General features: G+C 40.6%; 1 protein-coding gene across 1 annotated transcript; it reads left to right on the forward strand.

Moving 5' to 3' along the window:
- The first annotated feature begins 30 nt into the window (after positions 1 to 30).
- On the forward strand, positions 31 to 20817 carry dkk2 (dickkopf WNT signaling pathway inhibitor 2). Its single transcript, XM_020469116.2, has 4 exons — positions 31 to 775; positions 14964 to 15114; positions 15792 to 15932; positions 18301 to 20817. The coding sequence occupies exons 1-4, from the start codon at positions 575 to 577 to the stop codon at positions 18549 to 18551; spliced, it is 744 nt and encodes a 247-aa protein (XP_020324705.2). The 5' UTR covers positions 31 to 574; the 3' UTR covers positions 18552 to 20817.
- Positions 20818 to 22493: the final 1676 nt, after the last annotated feature.

A 22493-nucleotide genomic window follows, 5' to 3' on the forward strand; every position in this document is an offset into this window, starting at 1 on the left:
TCACCAACAGGGCTTCTGGTGCAGGCGTCTGGGACCAGTCTGGGACGGGGGCTCGAGACTACAATGCGCAGCGCGCACGTACAGATCAGTTTCAGTCTTTGTCAGTTCTGAATGGGGGCGGAGGAAGTAAACCCATTAGAATCCTATAAAAAGAAAGTATCCGAGATCATAAAATATCAGGCTGCCGCACTAAGCATTCACTTACTGCCAGAGAGACAGACTGGAAGTCGCTTGTCAAGTTTCACCCTGACCTTGTGAGTGTCAGCAATTTTTTATTCATTGAAGCTCATCATTTTGATTTGGTTTTTAGATTGAGCTATTGGTGTTGTTATAAAAGTGGCATTTCTGTCGATGGCAATAACCCGTTTCCTTTTCTGATTCGTTGAAAAGAGAACACTTACCGTTATTGACTTTATTCGCAAGCGGTCAATTTAACACATGGACACAGTGTAACAGAGCGCGCGTTTCTGTGATACCTTTATGCGTAATTGGCTAGGCCCGGGTCGTCCGCTTTATCCTATTCGAATCCGTTTTAATTTTTTTGGCAACATTTCTAAACAATTGTTTCCCAAGGATGCTCGTCCTGACTCGGAATAGATTCTGGTGTGTTTTCGTGCTGCTTGTCGCGGCCTTGAGGATGGGAGAGTCGCAGAGAGCAGAGCGCTCCAAGCCAAACTCCATCAAAGCGGCTCTGTTGGGAGAGCCCACGCCGGCCACGAACCGTTCAGCCACCCTCCAACCCGGGATCACCAAGAAAGGCAACATCCTTGCGCAGGTAATCGCATCGTTCTCTTTTGATTTACACACACATTACTGTAGTTATGATTTGATTGTAACAACTTTTGGCGAGGACATTGGTAATAATTGACTGTTTTCATGTTTTGAATCATCGTATTGGTATAAGTATTTTAGATGTCCCCGTTTTGCATTTAAATGGCTGGTTACAACTGTTCCAATACATGCGTTGTTGCTTTACGCAAGCCCCCAAACGTTGCGCGTGGTGCCCAACTGAAGCCCCCAAACATTGCGCGTGGTGCCGAACTGAAGCCCCCAAACATTGCGTGTGGTGCCCAACTGCCCATGGACATTTTTTGACGAGAACTAAAATAGCGGTATCAGCCCCAATATCATTAAAACTTCTCTCATGTGTGAATCGTTATTGGAAATGACAGGGATTGGACCCCTCATAAACCTTAATTGCATCTCAGACCTTGACGCCACTGTCGGGTCCAACATGCTTCCAAGGCAAATCATTAACATGATCAGTAGAAATGTGAGAGAAAGTAAGTTAACACCGGGGATTATTTTCTGTCTGGTTCTTAATGTCATTAAACCGCTCCAGACGGAACTGTGGGCTGAGAGTGAAGGATACTCTTACCGACCACTTAATATGCACTCCAAGTGTTATCAGTTCCTGCTGTTTCAACACAGTGTGGAATTAGCCTGGCTGTCTGTATAAGCAGCCAGGCTAAAGTAAAAGCCTCGGGGTAAAGAGCTACACAGTGGTGGAAAAAGTAACCAATTTTCATACTTGACTAAAAGTCTGGATACCTTAATAGAAAATGACTAAAGTAAAAGTGAATGTCACCCAGTAAAATAGTACTTGAGCAAAAGTCTAAAAGTATTTCAATTGAAATATAATTACGTTTCAAAAGTAAATGTAATTGCAAAAATATACTTATGTAAAAGTATAAATAATTTCAAATTCATTATATTAAGCAAACCAGACGGTGCAACTTAAATGTTTTTAAAGTATGGATAACAAGGGGCACATCCCAATACCCCAACATAATTTACAAACGAAGCATATGTGTTTAGTGAGTCCGCCAGACCAGCAGCAGTAGGGATGACCAGGGATGTTCTCTTGATAAGTCCGTGAATTGAATCAGTTTCAAGTCCTGCTAAGCATTCAAAATGTAACGAGTACTTTTTGGTGTCAGAGAAAAGGTATGGAGTACAAAGTACATTGTTTTCTTTAGGAATGTAGTGAAGTAAAAGTTGACAAAAATATAAATAGTAAAGTACAGATATCCCCCAAAATACTTAAATAGTACTTTAAAGTATTTTTCTTAAGTACTTTATACCACTGGAGCTACGCTATAGTTTGGTTCATGTGTGAATTATAAAAAAGCATTCTACCTAATTAGTTCTCCAATTGTTTTATTGAATCTGGATCTCAGGTGCCATAGAGTATGTTTAGGTATATAATGTGTTCATACTGTATGTTTAGGTATATAATGTGTTCATACAGTATGTTTAGGTGTATAATGTGTTCATACAGTATGTTTAGGTATATAATGTGTTCATACTGTATGTTTAGGTATATAATGTGTTCATACAGTATGTTTAGGTGTATAATGTGTTCATACAGTATGTTTAGGTATATAATGTGTTCATACTGTATGTTTAGGTATATAATGTGTTCATACTGTATGTTTAGGTATATAATGTGTTCATACTGTATGTTTAGGTATATAATGTGCTCATACTGTATGTTTAGGTATATAATGTGTTCATACAGTATGTTTAGGTATATAATGTGTTCATACTGTATGTTTAGGTGTATAATGTGTTCATACAGTATGTTTAGGTATATAATGTGTTCATACAGTATGTTTAGGTATATAATGTGTTCATACAGTATGTTTAGGTATATAATGTGTTCATACTGTATGTGTAGGTATATCATGTGTTCGTACTGTATGTTTAGGTATATAATGTGTTCATACTGTATGTTTAGGTATATAATGTGTTCATACTGTATGTTTAGGTATATAATGTGCTCATACTGTATGTTTAGGTATATAATGTGTTCATACTGTATGTGTAGGTATATCATGTGTTCGTACTGTATGTTTAGGTATATAATGTGTTCATACTGTATGTTTAGGTATATAATGTGTTCATACTGTATGTGTAGGTATATCATGTGTTCGTACTGAATGTTTAGGTATATAATGTGTTCATACTGTATGTTTAGGTATATAATGTGTTCATACTGTATGTTTAGGTATATAATGTGCTCATACTGTATGTTTAGGTATGTAATGTGTTCATACAGTATGTTTAGGTATATAATGTGTTCATACTGTATGTTTAGGTATATAATGTGTTCATACTGTATGTTTAGGTATATAATGTGTTCATACTGTATGTTTAGGTATATAATGTGTTCATACAGTATGTTTAGGTATATAATGTGTTCATACAGTATGTGTAGGTTTATAATGTGTTCATACTGTATGTTTAGGTATATAATGTGTTCATACTGTATGTGTAGGTATATAATGTGTTCATACTGTATGTTTAGGTATATAATGTGTTCATACAGTATGTTTAGGTATATAATGTGTTCATACAGTATGTTTAGGTATATAATGTGTTCATACTGTATGTTTAGGTATATAATGTGTTCATACAGTATGTTTAGGTATATAATGTGTTCATACTGTATGTTTAGGTATATAATGTGTTCATACTGTATGTTTAGGTATATCATGTGTTCATACTGTATGTTTAGGTATATAATGTGTTCATACAGTATGTTTAGGTGTATAATGTGTTCATACAGTATGTTTAGGTATATAATGTGTTCATACAGTATGTTTAGGTGTATAATGTGTTCATACAGTATGTTTAGGTATATAATGTGTTCATACAGTATGTTTAGGTATATAATGTGTTCATACTGTATGTTTAGGTATATAATGTGTTCATACAGTATGTTTAGGTATATAATGTGTTCATACTGTATGTTTAGGTATATAATGTGTTCATACAGTATGTTTAGGTATATAATGTGTTCATACTGTATGTTTAGGTATATAATGTGTTCATACAGTATGTTTAGGTATATAATGTGTTCATACAGTATGTTTAGGTATATAATGTGTTCATACAGTATGTTAGGTATATAATGTGTTCATACAGTATGTTTAGGTATATAATGTGTTCATACAGTATGTTTAGGTATATAATGTGTTCATACAGTATGTTTAGGTATATAATGTGTTCATACAGTATGTTTAGGTATATAATGTGTTCATACAGTATGTTTAGGTATATAATGTGTTCATACAGTATGTTTAGGTATATAATGTGTTCATACAGTATGTTTAGGTATATAATGTGTTCATACAGTATGTTTAGGTATATAATGTGTTCATACAGTATGTTTAGGTATATAATGTGTTCATACAGTATGTTTAGGTATATAATGTGTTCCTACAGTATGTTTAGGTATATAATGTGTTCATACAGTATGTTTAGGTATATAATGTGTTCATACAGTATGTTTAGGTATATAATGTGTTCATACAGTATGTTTAGGTATATAATGTGTTCATACAGTATGTTTAGGTATATAATGTGTTCATACAGTATGTTTAGGTGTATAATGTGTTCATACAGTATGTTTAGGTATATAATGTGTTCATACTGTATGTTTAGGTATATAATGTGTTCATACTGTATGTTTAGGTATATAATGTGTTCATACAGTATGTTTAGGTATATAATGTGTTCATACAGTATGTTTAGGTATATAATGTGTTCATACTGTATGTTTAGGTATATAATGTGTTCATACTGTATGTTAGGTATATAATGTGTTTCATACTGTATGTTTAGGTATATAATGTGTTCATACTGTATGTTTAGGTATATAATGTGTTCATACAGTATGTTTAGGTATATAATGTGTTCATACAGTATGTTTAGGTATATAATGTGTTCATACAGTATGTTTAGGTATATAATGTGTTCATACTGTATGTTTAGGTATATAATGTGTTCATACTGTATGTTTAGGTATATAATGTGTTCATACAGTATGTTTAGGTATATAATGTGTTCATACTGTATGTTTAGGTATATAATGTGTTCATACTGTATGTTTAGGTATATAATGTGTTCATACTGTATGTTTAGGTATATAATGTGTTCATACTGTATGTTTAGGTATATAATGTGTTCATACTGTATGTTTAGGTATATAATGTGTTCATACAGTATGTTTAGGTATATAATGTGTTCATACTGTATGTTTAGGTATATAATGTGTTCATACTGTATGTTTAGGTATATAATGTGTTCATACTGTATGTTTAGGTATATAATGTGTTCATACTGTATGTTTAGGTATATAATGTGTTCATACTGTATGTTTAGGTATATAATGTGTTCATACAGTATGTTTAGGTATATAATGTGTTCATACTGTATGTTTAGGTATATAATGTGTTCATACTGTATGTTTAGGTATATAATGTGTTCATACTGTATGTTTAGGTATATAATGTGTTCATACTGTATGTTTAGGTATATAATGTGTTCATACTGTATGTTTAGGTATATAATGTGTTCATACTGTATGTTTAGGTATATAATGTGTTCATACAGTATGTTTAGGTATATAATGTGTTCATACTGTATGTTTAGGTATATAATGTGTTCATACAGTATGTTTAGGTATATAATGTGTTCATACTGTATGTTTAGGTATATAATGTGTTCATACTGTATGTTTAGGTATATAATGTGTTCATACTGTATGTTTAGGTATATAATGTGTTCATACTGTATGTTTAGGTGTATAATGTGTTCATACAGTATGTTTAGGTATATAATGTGTTCATACTGTATGTTTAGGTATATAATGTGTTCATACAGTATGTTTAGGTATATAATGTGTTCATACTGTATGTTTAGGTATATAATGTGTTCATACAGTATGTTTAGGTATATAATGTGTTCATACTGTATGTTTAGGTATATAATGTGTTCATACAGTATGTTTAGGTATATAATGTGTTCATACAGTATGTTTAGGTATATAATGTGTTCATACAGTATGTTTAGGTATATAATGTGTTCATACTGTATGTTTAGGTATATAATGTGTTCATACTGTATGTTTAGGTATATAATGTGTTCATACAGTATGTTTAGGTATATAATGTGTTCATACAGTATGTTTAGGTATATAATGTGTTCATACTGTATGTTTAGGTATATAATGTGTTCATACTGTATGTTTAGGTATATAATGTGTTCATACAGTATGTTTAGGTATATAATGTGTTCATACTGTATGTTTAGGTATATAATGTGTTCATACAGTATGTTTAGGTATATAATGTGTTCATACTGTATGTTTAGGTATATAATGTGTTCATACTGTATGTTTAGGTATATAATGTGTTCATACTGTATGTTTAGGTATATAATGTGTTCATACTGTATGTTTAGGTATATAATGTGTTCATACTGTATGTTTAGGTATATAATGTGTTCATACAGTATGTTTAGGTATATAATGTGTTCATACAGTATGTTTAGGTATATAATGTGTTCATACTGTATGTTTAGGTATATAATGTGTTCATACTGTATGTTTAGGTATATCATGTGTTCATACAGTATGTTTAGGTATATAATGTGTTCATACTGTATGTTTAGGTATATAATGTGTTCATACTGTATGTTTAGGTATATAATGTGTTCATACTGTATGTTTAGGTATATAATGTGTTCATACAGTATGTTTAGGTATATCATGTGTTCATACAGTATGTTTAGGTATATAATGTGTTCATACTGTATGTTTAGGTATATAATGTGTTCATACTGTATGTGTAGGTATATAATGTGTTCATACTGTATGTTTAGGTATATAATGTGTTCATATTTTGTAGGTGAAGTTAAATAAATAGGATACATATATAAATAGTTCCCTCCCTCCCTCCCTCCCTCCCTCCCTCCCTCCCTCCCTCCCTCCCTCCCTCCCTCCCTCCCTCCCTCCCTCCCTCCCTCCCTCCCTCCCTCCCTCCCTCCCTCCCTCCCTCCCTCCCTCCCTCCCTCCCTCCCTCCCTCCCTCCCTCCCTCTCTCCCTCTCTCCCTCTCTCCCTCCCTCTGTACCCCACCTGCTGTCTCGACCTCTGAATGCTCGGGTATGAAAAGCCAACTGACATTTACTCCTGAGGTGCTGACCTGTTGCACCCTCTACAACCACTGTGATTATTATTTGACCCTGCTGGTCATCTTTGAACATTTGAAAATCTTGAAGAACAATCTGGCCTTAATGGCCATGTACTCTTATAATCTCCACTTGGCACAGCCAGAAGAGGTGTGGTTCCTCTCTAGGTTTCTTCCTAGGTTCTGGAATTTCTAGGGAGTTTTTCTTAAAGTAAATTAATATGAAAGTTGATCAAATTAGTTTAGATCTTTTTCTTTTCTTTTTTTCCCTTTGTTATCAAATGTAAAAGGCAACACTGTTTATGTGATTTCTGGCATCTTCTTGAACAGTAGATGGCGCCACATTTCTGTTTTCCCCTGCTATACATTTAAGCCAGCGTTTCACATAAAAAAATAAATAATAATTGATTCTCAGTTGATTCTCTTTGTCTTTTACAATCAAAGTGTTTATACCAGTGTAACTACTGGTTGGCTACAGTTTAGCTTTGGCTTGGACTAGTGTCTGCTGTAGGCTTATATAGGTCTCCAGAATGTCACTTGTAATGATACCAGTGAATGAAGTGGATATGCCTGTCTGTAGCGTGTGTGTGAGTGTGTGTGTGTGTGTGTGTATGGGGGGAGAGGGGGGGGGGGCACTGTAGTGTGGGAGCTACTGCTGAGAGCACTGTTCTGAGATCCTACCACTCAGACAGTGAGGATTAAAGGGAATAGCTTCAGTCTCTTCTGCGTAGTGGGAACCGTTCCAGCCACCAGAGCTGTGCCAGACCTCTGTTTAAATGTCTGCTTACAACTTTGCCATTGCAATAAACTGGAGTGGTTTGGATAGAATGGACCACTGGGGATGAGTGTGTGTATGTGTGGAGACCACCACCGTTCTGTTATAAGAGTGAAATGCCACGGCACATTTAGATGGCTAATGGTTTCAATGGGAGGTGGTGTGTCTCCCCGTCTCTCCTGTCTGCTAGAATGGTTTCCAGCCTTGTACCGTTACAGCCAGCACTCAACAACAGCCAGACATGAATCACGGGCCACAGGCAAAATCTATTGACCTGCTGTGTGGCATCTGAAGTGGTTGTTTATGATGTAAATCAAAGATAACGAACCTTGAAGTCTTCACAGGCTTTTAATTGGCAACGTGTGGCATCGATTTGTGATGGTTTATAGGAGCTTTTGTTATAGTGTGGATGATACTGAGCAGTCGACCATGCAAATAGTGGGTCATGGTGATTGCTTAGATTGCGACTGAAGGTCCTCAATAGCTTTTTATGGTAGATTATATACTCATAATGAACAATTTACTCTATAGAGAATGGCCTGACTCTGAAATGAACCTGCCTTGATTTTTTGATTTGCATGGGATGGGGCAGAGACATGGGGTGGGTCAGAGACATGCGGTGGGTCAGAGACATGGGGCGGGTCAGAGACATGGGGCGGGTCAGAGACATGGGGTGGGTCAGAGACATGGGGTGGGCCAGAGACATGGGGTGGGTCAGAGACATGCGGTGGGTCAGAGACATGGGGTGGGTCAGAGACATGGGGTGGGTCAGAGACATGGGGCGGGTCAGAGACATGGAGTGGGTCAGAGACATGGGTTGGGTAAGAGACATGGGGTGGGTCAGAGCTGCGTGGGGGGCATCAGTGGAAAGCGGTGGTGCGAAACCTCAAATATTATAACCAATCTCTTCTGGCGGAACCTTGTCTTTCTCTACCCTGTAGATTAATGAAGAAGTTGGCGTAATGTTGAGGTTGCTATAATTCGTGAGGAAGCGTTGGCAGAACATTACACCTTCCTCCATAGATGCAGTGGATCAGGACATGAGTGATCGTCCGCTTGGAACACTTCTAAACTTCACAGTTTGAGAGACTATCGCCATAATTCACCATTACATCCATTTAGTCCCTTTCCCACATTTCTCCCTCAGATTCCTCCAACAGCAGACCTCCTCAAAAGAAGGGTGTTCATTTTTATACAGCATTATTCAGGCTGTTGAAATGTATTCCTTCTGGTCCTCCAATCCTCCGACATGAAAGGATATGAGAAAGATTGCAACATAAGCTCTCAATAAATCACCCCCACTGGCTCACTTTCAAAAGTCACAAATTAGAGACGGGGAGTCGGGGAGGGGAGCACGGCGGCCACCCAGAGAAGCCTGCAGGAAACCGGGGTGTAATTTGGTGTTTAAATTGTCAGATTAGTAAAGTTGGGCTCTATCCAACATGTCAAAGCTATTGGTGGATCTATATAGGAAGTACCATGACAGACTCATTTGTTTTTGTTTCCCTCGGCTGTTGACAAAGTTTTGTACTGACTTTGCCGCTCTCCGCTCTAGCTGACTATAAATGTCACATGAATCACTTTGCGCTCCAACCTCAATGTCAGGTTGTGACTGTCCCAAGTGATTCAATCATTACAATTAAGACAAGCTGCATGAGTGTGTGGCTCCACCCCCTTTCCCCCCTCACATTGACTTGACTTGAGTGAAACCAAACCGAAGTAACACAAAGTAAAAGGCCCTCTTGACTGGGAGATGTTCAGACCCGATGCTCCTGGGTGGCCCCTGGTTCCCAGTAAGTTAGAGAACCAGTATGGATGGTATGGGCAGGGAACGTTCACCACCCTAACCTCTGAACCCACAAGGGGAAGTGGAGGCATGCGTACAGTAACAGTGGTTGGCTGTTCCTACCAGTGCCTGGATATCCATACAGTTTTAAGTAGTCTTAAAACTGTGTTTAATTCAACACAGAGATTATTTTAACAAGCCAGGACCGAATCGCTTAGGCTCCCCCAGTAAAAGTTGAGCGCTAGGTCCCCTCTCTCCCCCCCTCTCACCCCGCCAGTACCCCTCCCTACCCCCTCCAGGGTTAAGTAACTGTTTAGTGATCTTAACGATCTGAGAGGGGGAAACAAAGCAGGCCGAGGTGTGAGTGCTTGTTAGCGCTAGGTAGCCGCCGTCAAGGCTCCGTCTCCTCCGTCTCAGGGGTCCAGCGGGTCTCCTTGCTGTCTCTCACCCCTCCAGTCAGGGGGGCCCAGTGGGTCTCCTGGCTGTCTCTCACCCCTCCAGTCAGCAGGCCCTGGGGGGCGAGTGTGGGCCCCAGATGGGCCATAATGGGTATCAGGGGCCCTAGCAGGCCAGCAGAGTATCCTGAGGGGAATTCATTTCACTTACCTTTGTACTTAGACCTGTTAATGAGAGTCAGGAGACACAGAGCCCTTCTCTATCCACAGGCTAACACCTCACTGAGCTACACCCAGCTCTGACTGGGGTTTCCGGCTCAGTCATGTGCCCTTCTTTTGATCGCTGGTGTAGGGCCAATACGGTTCTGAGTGTATTTAAAGAGTTAGGACATTGAGGTTTCTGCATTATGATACGTTTCCATGACACTTTAACATTCTATGCTGAGTGTACAAAACATTAAGAACACTTGCTCTTTTCATGACCAGGGGAATCCAGGTGGAAGCTTTGATCCCTTATTGAATCTACTTCAACCAGTGTAGACGAAGGGGAGGAGACAGGTTCATGAAGGATTGTTAAGCATTGAGACAATTGAGACATGGATTGTGAATATGTGCCGTTAATGGGAAGATAAAAGATTGAAGTGCCTTTGAACGGGGTATGGTACAGTAGTAGGTGCCAGGCGCGCCAATTTCAGTCAAAAACAGTGACGCAGCTGGGTTTTTAATGTAGAACAGTTTCCCGTGTGTACCAAGAATGGTCCACCACCCAAAGGACATCCATCCAACTTGACACAACTTTGGGAAGCATTGGAGTCAACATGGGCCAGCATCCCTGTGGAACGCTTCTCCACACCTTGTAGAGTCCGTGCCCTGACGAATTGAGGCTGCTCTGAGGGCAGACGGTGTTCCTAATGTTTTGTATAGTCAGTGTACGGCAGCCATGTTATCTCTCCTTTAACATTACATGGGGAATATTTAAACACATTGATGTAACTGAATGTCGGGAATTAGAACAATATAGAAAATGTTCCAAGTTGACCCACAACTCTCTAAATTCAGCACATGGCTCTGGTGTAGCCTATAGGGAGACTCTGTCACCAGAGTCACAGACCGATACAATCCACGATTTAACCCATCAAAGACCTGTGTTTTCAGTGACGAAAGAGCCAAAGTTGTATTGTTAAGGTTCTTTTTGTGTTTTATGCCCCTGTCCCTTTGTTATCTGATACTGTGAGACTGTCTCTCCTTAGAGGGACGAGGACGTTTGTTTACTTGGTGACATAGTTTATTAGACTCAGTGAGGCTCAGTGCTGCTGACCATGATTACCAATCACACTTTCAGGTTTCCATGCTTGATTATCCAAGGTCAAGTTCAATTGCCCTCGAAGTTCTCGTAACAGTGTGTGTGTGTTTATTACTGTTATAACGCCATTCTTTTAATCTTCTTAAGTGAATAGTGAGCAGAGCTCGCCTTTCTAACCAGACGTTGCTTGAACGGTGTGAATATACATTTAGACAGTTGGCTAAGTGACAGAATCTTATGTGTCACAGTTGCCCTGAAGGACAGTAGCTGCCTCATCTGCCGTGACTAGACTTGAGGTAAATAACACGCCACTAACATTGTGTTGTGGTCTTATGAACATGTGTTACACTCCTATCATATTATGATATCAGTCCTTAGGAATGACTGATGCTGGGTAAATACAGGCAAATACAGAGTAAAGGACAGGTTCAAAGACTCATGTATCCTGGAGTAAAACTGGTGTATGCTGGAGATTACTCCCTCCCTCCCTCCCTCCCTTTACCTTCAAAGCCCAGGCCACTTATAACACCACGAGAGCAGCACGAGACAGGACTGGGGAGTCAGGGGCCTTCCCTCATCGCTCTGCGTCTGTCTCCCTCTTTATGGTCTAGCCTGCATGAGAGGTACACAGCCCACTTCCTCTAACAGGGATAGCCTCTTGCTTTCATGTGATATGGTGCGTCTAGGGGAAATAGGGGATCGGGAGCGGCGGCGGCAAACAAAAAGGGGCCAATAAAGTGAGCTAGTGGAGTCGTGATCAAATGAGACGCATCCAAACGAAACCGCCGCCTCCCCTCAGAGGACCGTGGCGTCAATGAGGTGTTTTGAAACATGGCAAGATAAAGTGAGATTATCGGTCATTGGATTTCAAAGGGCTCCTGTGAAATGATGGAGGCTTGATGGAAGAGGTGAGGGAGGAAGGGGAGGATGGTGAGGGGAGGGAGGAGGCCCTTCCTACAGCAGAGTACAGTACAGCTCCACTGTAATCAATCCTAGACTGCTTAGCCAGGAACCACCTGCTAAAAATCTGAGAGACTGTATAGGGTACTGTAGGGCCAAGATATTTCTCTTCACATTTCAAGATTAAAGGCTGTTTGTCAACATCAGAACAGAGCTACACACTTTCCTGTGGTGTTGATCTCATTGGTCAATGCTTCAGAGCATAGTGGGGTTAACCAAGTCTTATTTCTTCTTCTCGTAGGGCTAGTTAATTGTTCGTGGGCAGCAGAGTTGCCAACGACCGGATGCATCCAGTTTTCAGGGATACAACCTAGCTTCCTTTTCCGCTGAAGACCGGATGTGGGAACTTCGCTCTGGCGTTTTCTTTTATGCCTGCTACATTAGGTTATGGGCAGCCACAGGCCTAAACTGATACCACTGAACTTGAGAACATGAACATGATCTGAAACTCTTGGCTATGATGATGTCATTGTGGACATAGGCTAGCATGTAAAATACCCTGTTAGCTCTACATTACATTCGCCTCGCTTCACTGCAGGAGAAATTGGGCACAAGCCCAGTTCAGAAACATGAAGCTATAAGGTCAACCTTTTATGTTAGGAAGGACTTGTTTTTCCAAGACTTATCAAGACATTTCCAATTATTATTATGATTATTATTATTGCTTAATGGTTTCACTTCCAAGAAGGTATTATTGTTTAATGGTTATTAATCCTAATTAATACCTTTTTGGAAATGTCTTTATAAGTCTTGGAAAAGCAAGTCCTTCTATAACAACTGTGGCACCATTTAGGATCTCACCGTGCTGCAACTTCTTCTTTTTCTGTTTGCTCTTATTTTCATTGTATTACTGGACGGACGTTTATTAGTCCCTACATGTGTTTTCAATGTGACAAACTCGACATTGCTCACACAAGGTCCAAATACCTCTAAGCCTGTTCAGTTTATTTAAGCACATGGATATTAAATAACATCTGATCTGAAGATATTGAGATATTCGGTTTTTGAGAGCTCGCTCCAACATGTGGTGTACATTTTGATCTAGCAACAAGGCCTGTTATGGTGACGTGACCCTTCTGAATCCTAATCCACGTTCATTATTGTGACTGTAATGATTTTATGTTCTAGTATTCACATGTTTATTATTCAATGTTTTGCAATGGTGGTCAGTTCTGATGCAGATCTGTCAGTTCAGCACCAGCCCGTCGTAGAGCAGCCCAAACAAGTTGCTATTACGTCAATCGAACATTGGACGGAGAAAACCTAAATAGGCTGTTTGTGGCACAGTACAGTGTCCCCTCTCACTCGACATGTTCAAAACACTCTCACGACACTATATCATCTGACTATCATATTATTTCATTTGAACTCGTTTGCCCTCATACTCGTGCGACACTGGACGATACCAGACGGTACGCCATGTGTAAAAAAACAAAAACAATCCCGTGGTTGTGTGTATTGCTCCATGCACTTGTTGTGGAAAAAGTGAGCCGGGTCCTTTCATTATGGCCGCCGTGTGGACTGCGGTTGAATGGTTGCTATGTTTATGGACACACTGCGGTTCTACCTCGGTCATCTCGGCTCACCTAAATCAATGTGTTCTGCAGACCCGGTTGGTGGCTGAGGACGGAAGGAAATCACATTGAATTGTTACCATGTTGCCATAGCTTCACCAGACTACGGCCTATGTCTCAGGCACTGTCTGAAATGGCATCCTATTGCCTAAATAGTCCACTTCTGACCAGGTGCCATTTCAGACGTACCCTCAGTGATCTGAGAGAATCAATCTGGGGAATTATGAGATGGAAAAGTAAGAAAAGAACCACGGATGCCAAATACTTGCTTTTCAAATCCCCAGGTACCAAATTAGAACAACGGTTGGTCGCAAAACGGACTCCATAGCCAAGTGGTTCTATTATCCAATGACTGCTTCATCGAACTATTTAGGCTTCTAAAAGCCACCTTGAGATAGAGTGAACCTTGACTTGTGTTTTTCTTGGGTGGGGATACAGTAATGGCTCCATTGTTTAGAGTATCTGAAGATATTCCTGGCCGTAGGCTGGCACGTAGAAGCTGAGCGAGAGGCGGCAGTTCCCCTTCTCTCTCTCTCTCTCTCTCTCTCTCTCTCTCTCTCTAGTCTAGGGACTGTTTTCCACCATTGGAAAAAGGTCTGGTTCTTCAGAAGGAATTCATACAGAACTCACTCTGCTAATCTGCTTACTGTCCTGAGCAATTTCTGTTGGACTTTTTAAAGCCGTCACATAAAAATGCCATGGGAGACAGGGAAATTAGTGACGGTTAGGAGAAGTAGTGGAGTCTAGGAATGGGGTTTATATGACTGTAAGTGGAACCAAAACCGTTTTCCGTCATGTCTGGTAACCATTACCGACAAAACATTATGTTTTTTATGATGCAATTATAAAAAACCGGCAACGTTATGGGTGACAGGTTTGTTGCTAGTTAGCCTGAGTTGAACCGCAGTGTCACTGTTCCCTAACTAATGACTGTACGTAACCTTATTAGTGACCTTAGTCCAATACCTAATGACCTTGTCCAGAGGTTTCAGACCACTTAGATGTTTGACTAACAGTCACATGCAGGGACCAGGGTTCGAGTCCCCGTCGGGGCCGCCACCCTAATAAACCCCAATATTATGAGTTGATTTATTATTTTTCAGTTCCCAGCCCATATGGGCTAACAAGACACTAATTGATACATACATGTGATCATTATCCATGACTCTGAATGTTTCTGTTTCGACATCTACAGGTGTACCCATGCAGCAGCGATAAGGAGTGCACTGTAGGAAGCTACTGCCACAGCCCTCAGCAAGCACCCTCCCGCTGTCTCACCTGCCGACGGAGGAAGAAGCGTTGCCATAGAGACGCCATGTGCTGCCCCAGCAACCGCTGCAGCAACTGTACGTTGTGTTGACGGACCTCTCTTACTTTTTAAGTCAGCATGTCTGAAGTCGTGTGAAGTGAACACTTGTCAGCACACTACGTCTCTGTCACAAGCACATTCCTAACAGACAGACTGGATGGGTGTCAGGCAACAGAGAGGGACTATCTAGTCCAGAGGACATTTAAATGGGGCGGCAGCTAGCCTAGTGGTTAGAGCGTTGGGCCAGTAACCCGAAAAGCTGCTAGATCGAATCCCCGAGCTGACAAAGTAGAAATCTGTCATTCTGCCCCTGAACAAGGCACTGTTCCTAGGCCGTCATTGTAAATAAGAATTTGTTTTTAACTGACTTGCCTAGTTAAATAAAGGTTAAGTATAAAATGACGGAGCAATTACATTTAAACCATATTGAACACATGCTTTCTACCCATGTGTCCTCTGAGAGATGAACAGCAATAGACATGAATGATAACCATATGTGCCAGTCACTGGGTAGCTGTAATGGCAATATGATCCCTAATAACACAACTGTCGTTGACCAACCTGAACAGAAATTCATATAGAAGACGGAATATATGACACTGTATCTATCAAACCCTGGCTTGTCTTTAGCTGTAATGATATCAATCAATCATTATTATGTGGTGGTTGAACTCACCTCTAACCTCTCTCTCTCCACTGGCCGTATCCATGTAGATATCTGTGTCCCTATCTCGGAGAGCGTCCTCTCACCTCACATCTCAGCCTTGGACGACCACAACAAGCTCTCCACCAAGGACAGCACTGTCGACTGGAAGAAGAGTGGGAAAGCAGCGCAGGCCAAACACTCTGTTAAAGGTAGCCATTTCACCTACTTGTTATACAGCTGTAAACAGACCAGGGTTTAAATAGTATTTGAAATCTGCTTAAAATGCGTTGAGTGTTGGATTGAGATTGCCTGGAGAGATGGGTGGGGTTTGTACTTTTGAAACTACTCCATTGGTTCCATTGCACCAGGCAAGCTTAGTCAAGCACAGCTATAGTATTTGAAAGATCTTCGATACCGGTTGAACCCAGGTCTGAAGACCGCCTCTCGGCCTGGCCTGGGAGAAGATATACAGTCATACGAAGGGATCTCTGTTTCCTTTTCCGATTTCGCAATATCTCTCGCTGCTCCTGGTCCACGGTGCTGAATCTCTGTTGTCCCTGTTCTCTGTTACTTGTCTGCAGTCACACGAAGTTAAAGAGACGCCAGTCCGCAAACGACCGCTAGAATTACCCGCTAGCTCGTATATCAGCTGCGAACCTCAGAGACCACAGCTCAGCATGGGGGCCTGGCTGAGAGAAACCAAACCACAGTGGCCCCTTGCTGTTCCCCACGACACCTACATAAACCAGGCATACAAACACTCTCGCTGACAGCACCACGCTGTCTCATATACATTTGTGAAACCACAGAATGTAGAGTTGGCGAGGTTCGTAGTGGTATTAATAACTGGAGTTATTATTCAACAAGTGAAGTAGGCCTACACTTCGTATAAGCAGTGTTGTTGTCAATAAAGTTCTACCTCTAATGAGACACCTTAATGGCAGTGCAATAAATGCCCTCTGGAGAAACGAATAGCCGCAATGCTAAAATTCCAGGATAAAAAGGGTGCAGTATTTCAGGTCATTTTGAGTAAACGCTAGGCCTATTCACTTTTTCATTTGCGTCTGACTCTCGTCTTGCTTCGCCTCTGCAACTCTATTGCAGTGACTTTGGAGGGAGAGTCGAGAGATCAACACAACATATTAAACATTCCATTCAGGCAGAGCACTGAGTGGGAACTTCATGTTGTTGATTGGAACTTCATTTGGAAACAAACCCCTTACAAGAAACAGAGGTTTTGCCAGAGTTACAGGACGGCTGGTTTGTGTCGAAAAAGCCCCTCTGGCACAGGGGAATCTGGGTTGTTTCACAGAAAACTTGCATGACTAAATAACATGGATCATAAATATTTGTCATACTAATTACATCCTTTGAAAGACTATATAAACCTGCAAAATAAACCTCCTGCCAAGAACATCAAGTTCTACCCGAAGTTGGTTAATTTAGTTGATAAATCTAAGGACATTTCCAGTCCACTAATATACTAACCCTGTAATGTCATTTGAATTGAGATGAAAAGAAAGCCAGAGGTATGTTTGAGCTCTTTCCTATGGAAGTCAAAACAAAGATAATGGGCATTTCCTGTGGTTTAGTAGTAGGGGGATTTTCCCTGTAGAGTGTACTGTACATTTCACATGTAAGAGCATGATAACTCTCTACATATTGATGAATGGCCATGAATTGTCCATGCTCTAAACCAGGGTTTCCCAAACCTGGTTCTGCCACCACCTCTTGGTGCACGTTTTGGTTTTTGCCCCGCACATCACAGCTCATTCAAATCATCAAAGCTTGATGATGAGTTGGTTATTTATTTTGCTCCTTTGCACTCCATTATTTGTATTTCTACTTTGCACATTCTTCCATTGCAAATCTACCATTCCAGTGTTTTACTTGCTATATTGTATTTACTTCGCCACCATGGCCTTTTTTTTGCCTTCACCACCCTTATCTCACCTCATTTGCTCACATCGTATATAGACTTGTTTCTACTGTATTATTGACTGTATGTTTGTTTTACTCCATGTGTAACTCTGTGTTGTTTGTGTCACACTGCTTTGCTTTATCTTGGCCAGGTCGCAATTGTAAATGAGAACTTGTTCTCAACTTGCCTACCTGGTTAAATAAAGGTGGGAAAAAAAAGCTGTGTAGTGCTAGGGTTTGGAAAACTGCTCCAAACCACACATAGATTCAATGTTTTACATTACATAGTCTAGAACAGGGATGGGCAACTTTGATGGTGGTGGGGGCCACAAAAAAAATCTGAATTCATCATGAGGGGCCGTAGTTGCTCCACCCATCAATGGGGGCCCCCTGGGCTCTAATTCGACCTTGATATATAGCTGGCCGCTGAGTCCGAGGGCCTTCCCCGCAGACCACCAATTGCCGATCCCTGGCCTAAATAAGGAATGGTAAAAGAATCCACAGTAGATGATATAGTATTCTATACTAGTACATGCAGTAAAGGGTCAGAGTATATCAAAACATGCTGAAAAGTAAGAAAATTTCTATGTTTTGCACCCTACATCTTCCCTCATACTAGTCCATGTTAAGACTCCTTTCTCTCCCTCCCTTGACCAGGACACGAGGGCGACCCGTGCCTGCGCTCGTCGGACTGCTCCGTGGGCTACTGCTGCGCTCGCCACTTCTGGACCAAGATCTGCAAGCCGGTGCTGCGGCAGGGCGAGGTGTGCACCAAGCAGAGGAAGAAGGGTTCCCACGGCCTGGAGATATTCCAGCGCTGCGACTGTGCCAAGGGCCTCTCCTGCAAGGTCTGGAAGGACGCCACCTCCTCCTCCAAGTCCAGGCTTCACATGTGCCAGAGGATCTGAAGGGTGAGGCAGGGCTGTCCGACGAGGCCTTTCTCTTTGTCTTCCTCCGACCTGCTTTCGGGGGAGGAGAACCAGGAGATGAGATGAGAGACTGGAGAAGAGGGATTGAGAGAGAGAGAATGGAAGATGCTAAGGGCTGGTTGATACCCAGCAAACTAAAGCAAAGAAGGAGGTTCTTCTGAGAACATTTGGCACCGTTCCGTGTATGATCCTTCCTGTTTGGTTGTGTTCCAGCTCAGAACATTCGCGCAAAGTTCTGAGACTGTTGCATTCATCGTTAAGTTGTTCAGCGGGTTCTCGAGGACTTTATGCAAACCAACTTCTTTATGTCGAAGGCTCTTCACAAAGTTGGATGTGTTTTATGTACAAGTTCCTTAAAATGTTGCATATATTTTCACATCACGAAAAGAAAAGACATATCTTTATTACAGCCATCATTAACCAATGGCATAGAAACATCATCCTCTTCCTATCTATCCTTATGAAGGCAAGACTGCTGTGATGCACCCTTGGTTTACTAGTTATGTTTGTTTTTGGCACATATTTCATGTATGATATTTTCACACTAAGGGAATGACAGAATCCCAGCTAACCGATACAAGCACTATTGTAATCTCACTATTCTGATTCTATTTGGAGCATTCACTCCAATAGCGTAACCAATGTGGGAATCTCCAAACGAATAGTCGCCTACAGTAACAATGACTCTCAAACCAACATGTGGGCTCAACCATGCTAGTAAAGAACAAAAAGCATATATGTTTAGTATAGATTATGAACATAGATATACAGGTTACTGCCAAAATAAAGGAAACACCAACATAAAGTGTTTCAATAGGTCGTTGAGCCAGAACAGCTTCAGTGCACCTCGGCATAGATTCTACAAGTGTCTGGAACTCTATTGGAGGGATGTGACTCCATTCTTCCACAAGAAATTCCATCATTTGGTGTTTTGTTGATGGTGGTGGAAAATGCTGTCTCAGTCACCGCTCCGGAATCTCGCATTCGTGTTCATTTGGGTTGAGAACTAGCCTGGATTTGTCTCAGTTGAGTCTAAGTGTAGACGTATGCCATAGTAAGGCTAATAAGGGCCTGGAATCCAAAACATGTTTAGTTTTCTAGATTTTGATAGAATCCAGGCTAGAATCCAAACATATTCAGTTTGATTGCAGGCTAGAATCCAAAGAGATTCCGTTTGATTGGTTCAACCACAGGACTGGAGGGTCAGTGGTGTAGAACTGATACCAGACCCCAAAGTGCCTCTCGTCCCCAAATGACATCCATATGACTGGAGCTGAGACCACAACCAGGAATTCAATCAGGACATATTGAACACATGGTTTTATCTGTTACTACTACTTATAAATTCTGAAAATATTACCGCAATTGCAAATATGTCCAATAACCTTTTGGTCTTTTCCCCCACATTTGCGATCTGTATTCAATTGATAATGATAATATAATTCACTATACAATACCTATGAAATGTGACCTGCACCTTCTAGAATGTTTTAATCTGTATTATTTCTCATGAGTCTGGGAAAATGCTTACTTTTCACACGTCTTACTGGATGTACAGTGTACCGACCTGCTCATTGTTTTTCATATTAGATGATTTTCAATGTTTAACTTAACCAGTCGTTCACTACAGTACATAGTCAATGCAATAATATGTACCTCCATTTTGTTTTACATTTGTTTTCCAGGCACCATTTCCACCAGTTTTCTAACGTCAATAAGCTCTTATATTGTATATAATGTGGAAACGATTGAAATTGTATTTAAGAGTCAATGTATATCATGTACAGATAATAATAAACATTAGAAAGATATTAAGGTAACAACAAAAAGGACGAGGTGAGATGATTAAAAGGGGACATTGCAGCAAGGTTAGTTCAAGCCTGCCGCGGAGGCACTGGTGGTCCTGGGTGGGCTTGGGCCCAATCAGATTGTGAGGTGTTTATAGGCTCTCTACTTGTCAGTGTTCCAAACGGGACATTATTGGTATTTTTACCTAAAGATGCAAACACAATCAGATAGACTTCATAGCAAGCAGTGCACTGGAATGACGTTCATATGAACTGGAATGACATTCACTTTCATGGGATGGGGTGGCCAAAAATAAGTAACTGAAAGCCACACACCCAATAAGCCACGAATATGACCGCATTGAGGCAAATGTCACTGTCCTACTGTTTTCAGCAGATATTTTCTGTGCATTTACAGTGATGGATGAATAAATAAAGAATGTATTTTGTATTACAAACGACTTGTTACTTTACTATTATCAATAGTTGATACCAGAACACTCTGAACACTGTTTAGTAGGCCGACAAAAAGGTGCTATCTAGAACCTAAAAGGGTTCTTTGGCTGCCCTCATATGAGAACCCTTTGAAGAACCCTTTTTGGTTTCAGGTAGAATGCTTTTGGTTCCAGGTAGAACTCTTTTGGGTTCCATGTAGAACCTTTTCCACAGAGGGTTCTACATGGAACCCAAAATGGTTTTACCTGGAACCAAAAAGGGTTCTCCTATGGGGACAGCCGAAAATGTTTTGAACCCTTATTTCTAAGAGTGTATAGGCTACTGCAGTTTCCCAAACCTCCGTCTTGTTCCTTATTTGATACAATACAAGCACACCTGATTTAAATGCCCAACTAATCACCAGGCCCTTCATTAGTGGTACTTGCAATAGTGGGTTTGATTCCCAGGACCATCCATACATGTCAAATACAGTATATGCAAGCATGACTGTAAGTCTCTTTGGATAAAAACTGCCTGCTTATGGCATATATTATTATTAGATCATCCTATCACCAGGCTCTTCATTAGTTGAACTGGCTGGGTGTAATCGAGGAGAGGTTTGGGAAACAGTTTGCTACAGTTTACTCCAGTCATTTCAGTAGATGTTCATATCTTCAGAGTCCAACAATAAAGAACTTAGATGGACTAGGTAAGAGGACACTGCCTTCTGGCCACTGACAATTCTCCACTCATGCTTACGAGACAGTGGAAACCTTCCTATGGGTCTCTCATTGGACAAGGCTCAAGCTGTGGCGGCCAAAGACAAGACAATTTTCTTGAAATATTGGCTAAATGAAATGGTATGTTTGTGAGGCTGAAAATAAGAGGCATTTTGCCTCCAGTTTCCTTTCTACAGTTAATAGTCAACGATCTATCATAATCAATTGTCTAATGCAGAATATAAAGCCATGCTGAGTTATTGTGTGTTTAGCATGCAAGGAGTAATGCTACGTTCATGTGTTTGTCGGTGGGAAATTGGCGAAACAACTATGAGTTATGGTGCATCTGGCACGTTATCAAGGGAGTGAATGCACAAATACTAACTTCCTCTCTCATTTGGAGACTATAAATATGACAAAACACCAACAAGTCAAGTAGGTCTTCAATTTCTCACTAATTTGCAACAACCATGAAGCTGTGGCCTAAATGTGCTCATTGAGAGTGGCATGATTGGCATTGTCGACTGTCAAATCTTAGGTTTGTCTTTGAAATGAACCAAAACAAACAAACAAAGGAATCTTTCAGTAGGATCATTACTCTTACTTACCACTTCACAAGGCCTGGAAGGCTGGAACAAACCAAACAATCCCTCATTGATTTACTCAAAGCCCCTCCAAAGATCACTATAAAAACCATCAAGTTTGTTCTCAATGGTTGTATATGACTTTATTGAGTCCTGTTTTTGTCTGCAGCCAAATCATTGAGATTTATTGTCCACATTCAGATTTTTTTCCTATCAAAGTCTGGGATTGCACAGCCACATTGAGCAGTCAAAGACCAACATTTGCATTGATAGTGTACAGTGGGCTTATATTCTTGGAGATGTTTCTACTTTTTTAACATGACACACACTGTGTAGAACCTAAATTGAATGTATACTGTAAAGTAGCTATACAGCAGCCTGTATCACTTATTTTCT

This window comes from Oncorhynchus kisutch, unplaced genomic scaffold, assembly GCF_002021735.2.
Source record: "Oncorhynchus kisutch isolate 150728-3 unplaced genomic scaffold, Okis_V2 Okis07a-Okis12b_hom, whole genome shotgun sequence".
Lineage (NCBI taxonomy): Eukaryota > Metazoa > Chordata > Actinopteri > Salmoniformes > Salmonidae > Oncorhynchus > Oncorhynchus kisutch.

Excerpts from the sequence above, each read along its gene's own strand:
- dkk2 (XM_020469116.2), top strand. The coding sequence starts at position 575 with ATGCTCGTCCTGACTCGGAATAGATTCTGGTGTGTTTTCGTGCTGCTT. Across the intron at positions 776-14,963 it reads AAGGCAACATCCTTGCGCAG|GTGTACCCATGCAGCAGCGA; the intron begins GTAATCGCATCG and ends CGACATCTACAG. Across the intron at positions 15,933-18,300 it reads GGCCAAACACTCTGTTAAAG|GACACGAGGGCGACCCGTGC; the intron begins GTAGCCATTTCA and ends TCCCTTGACCAG.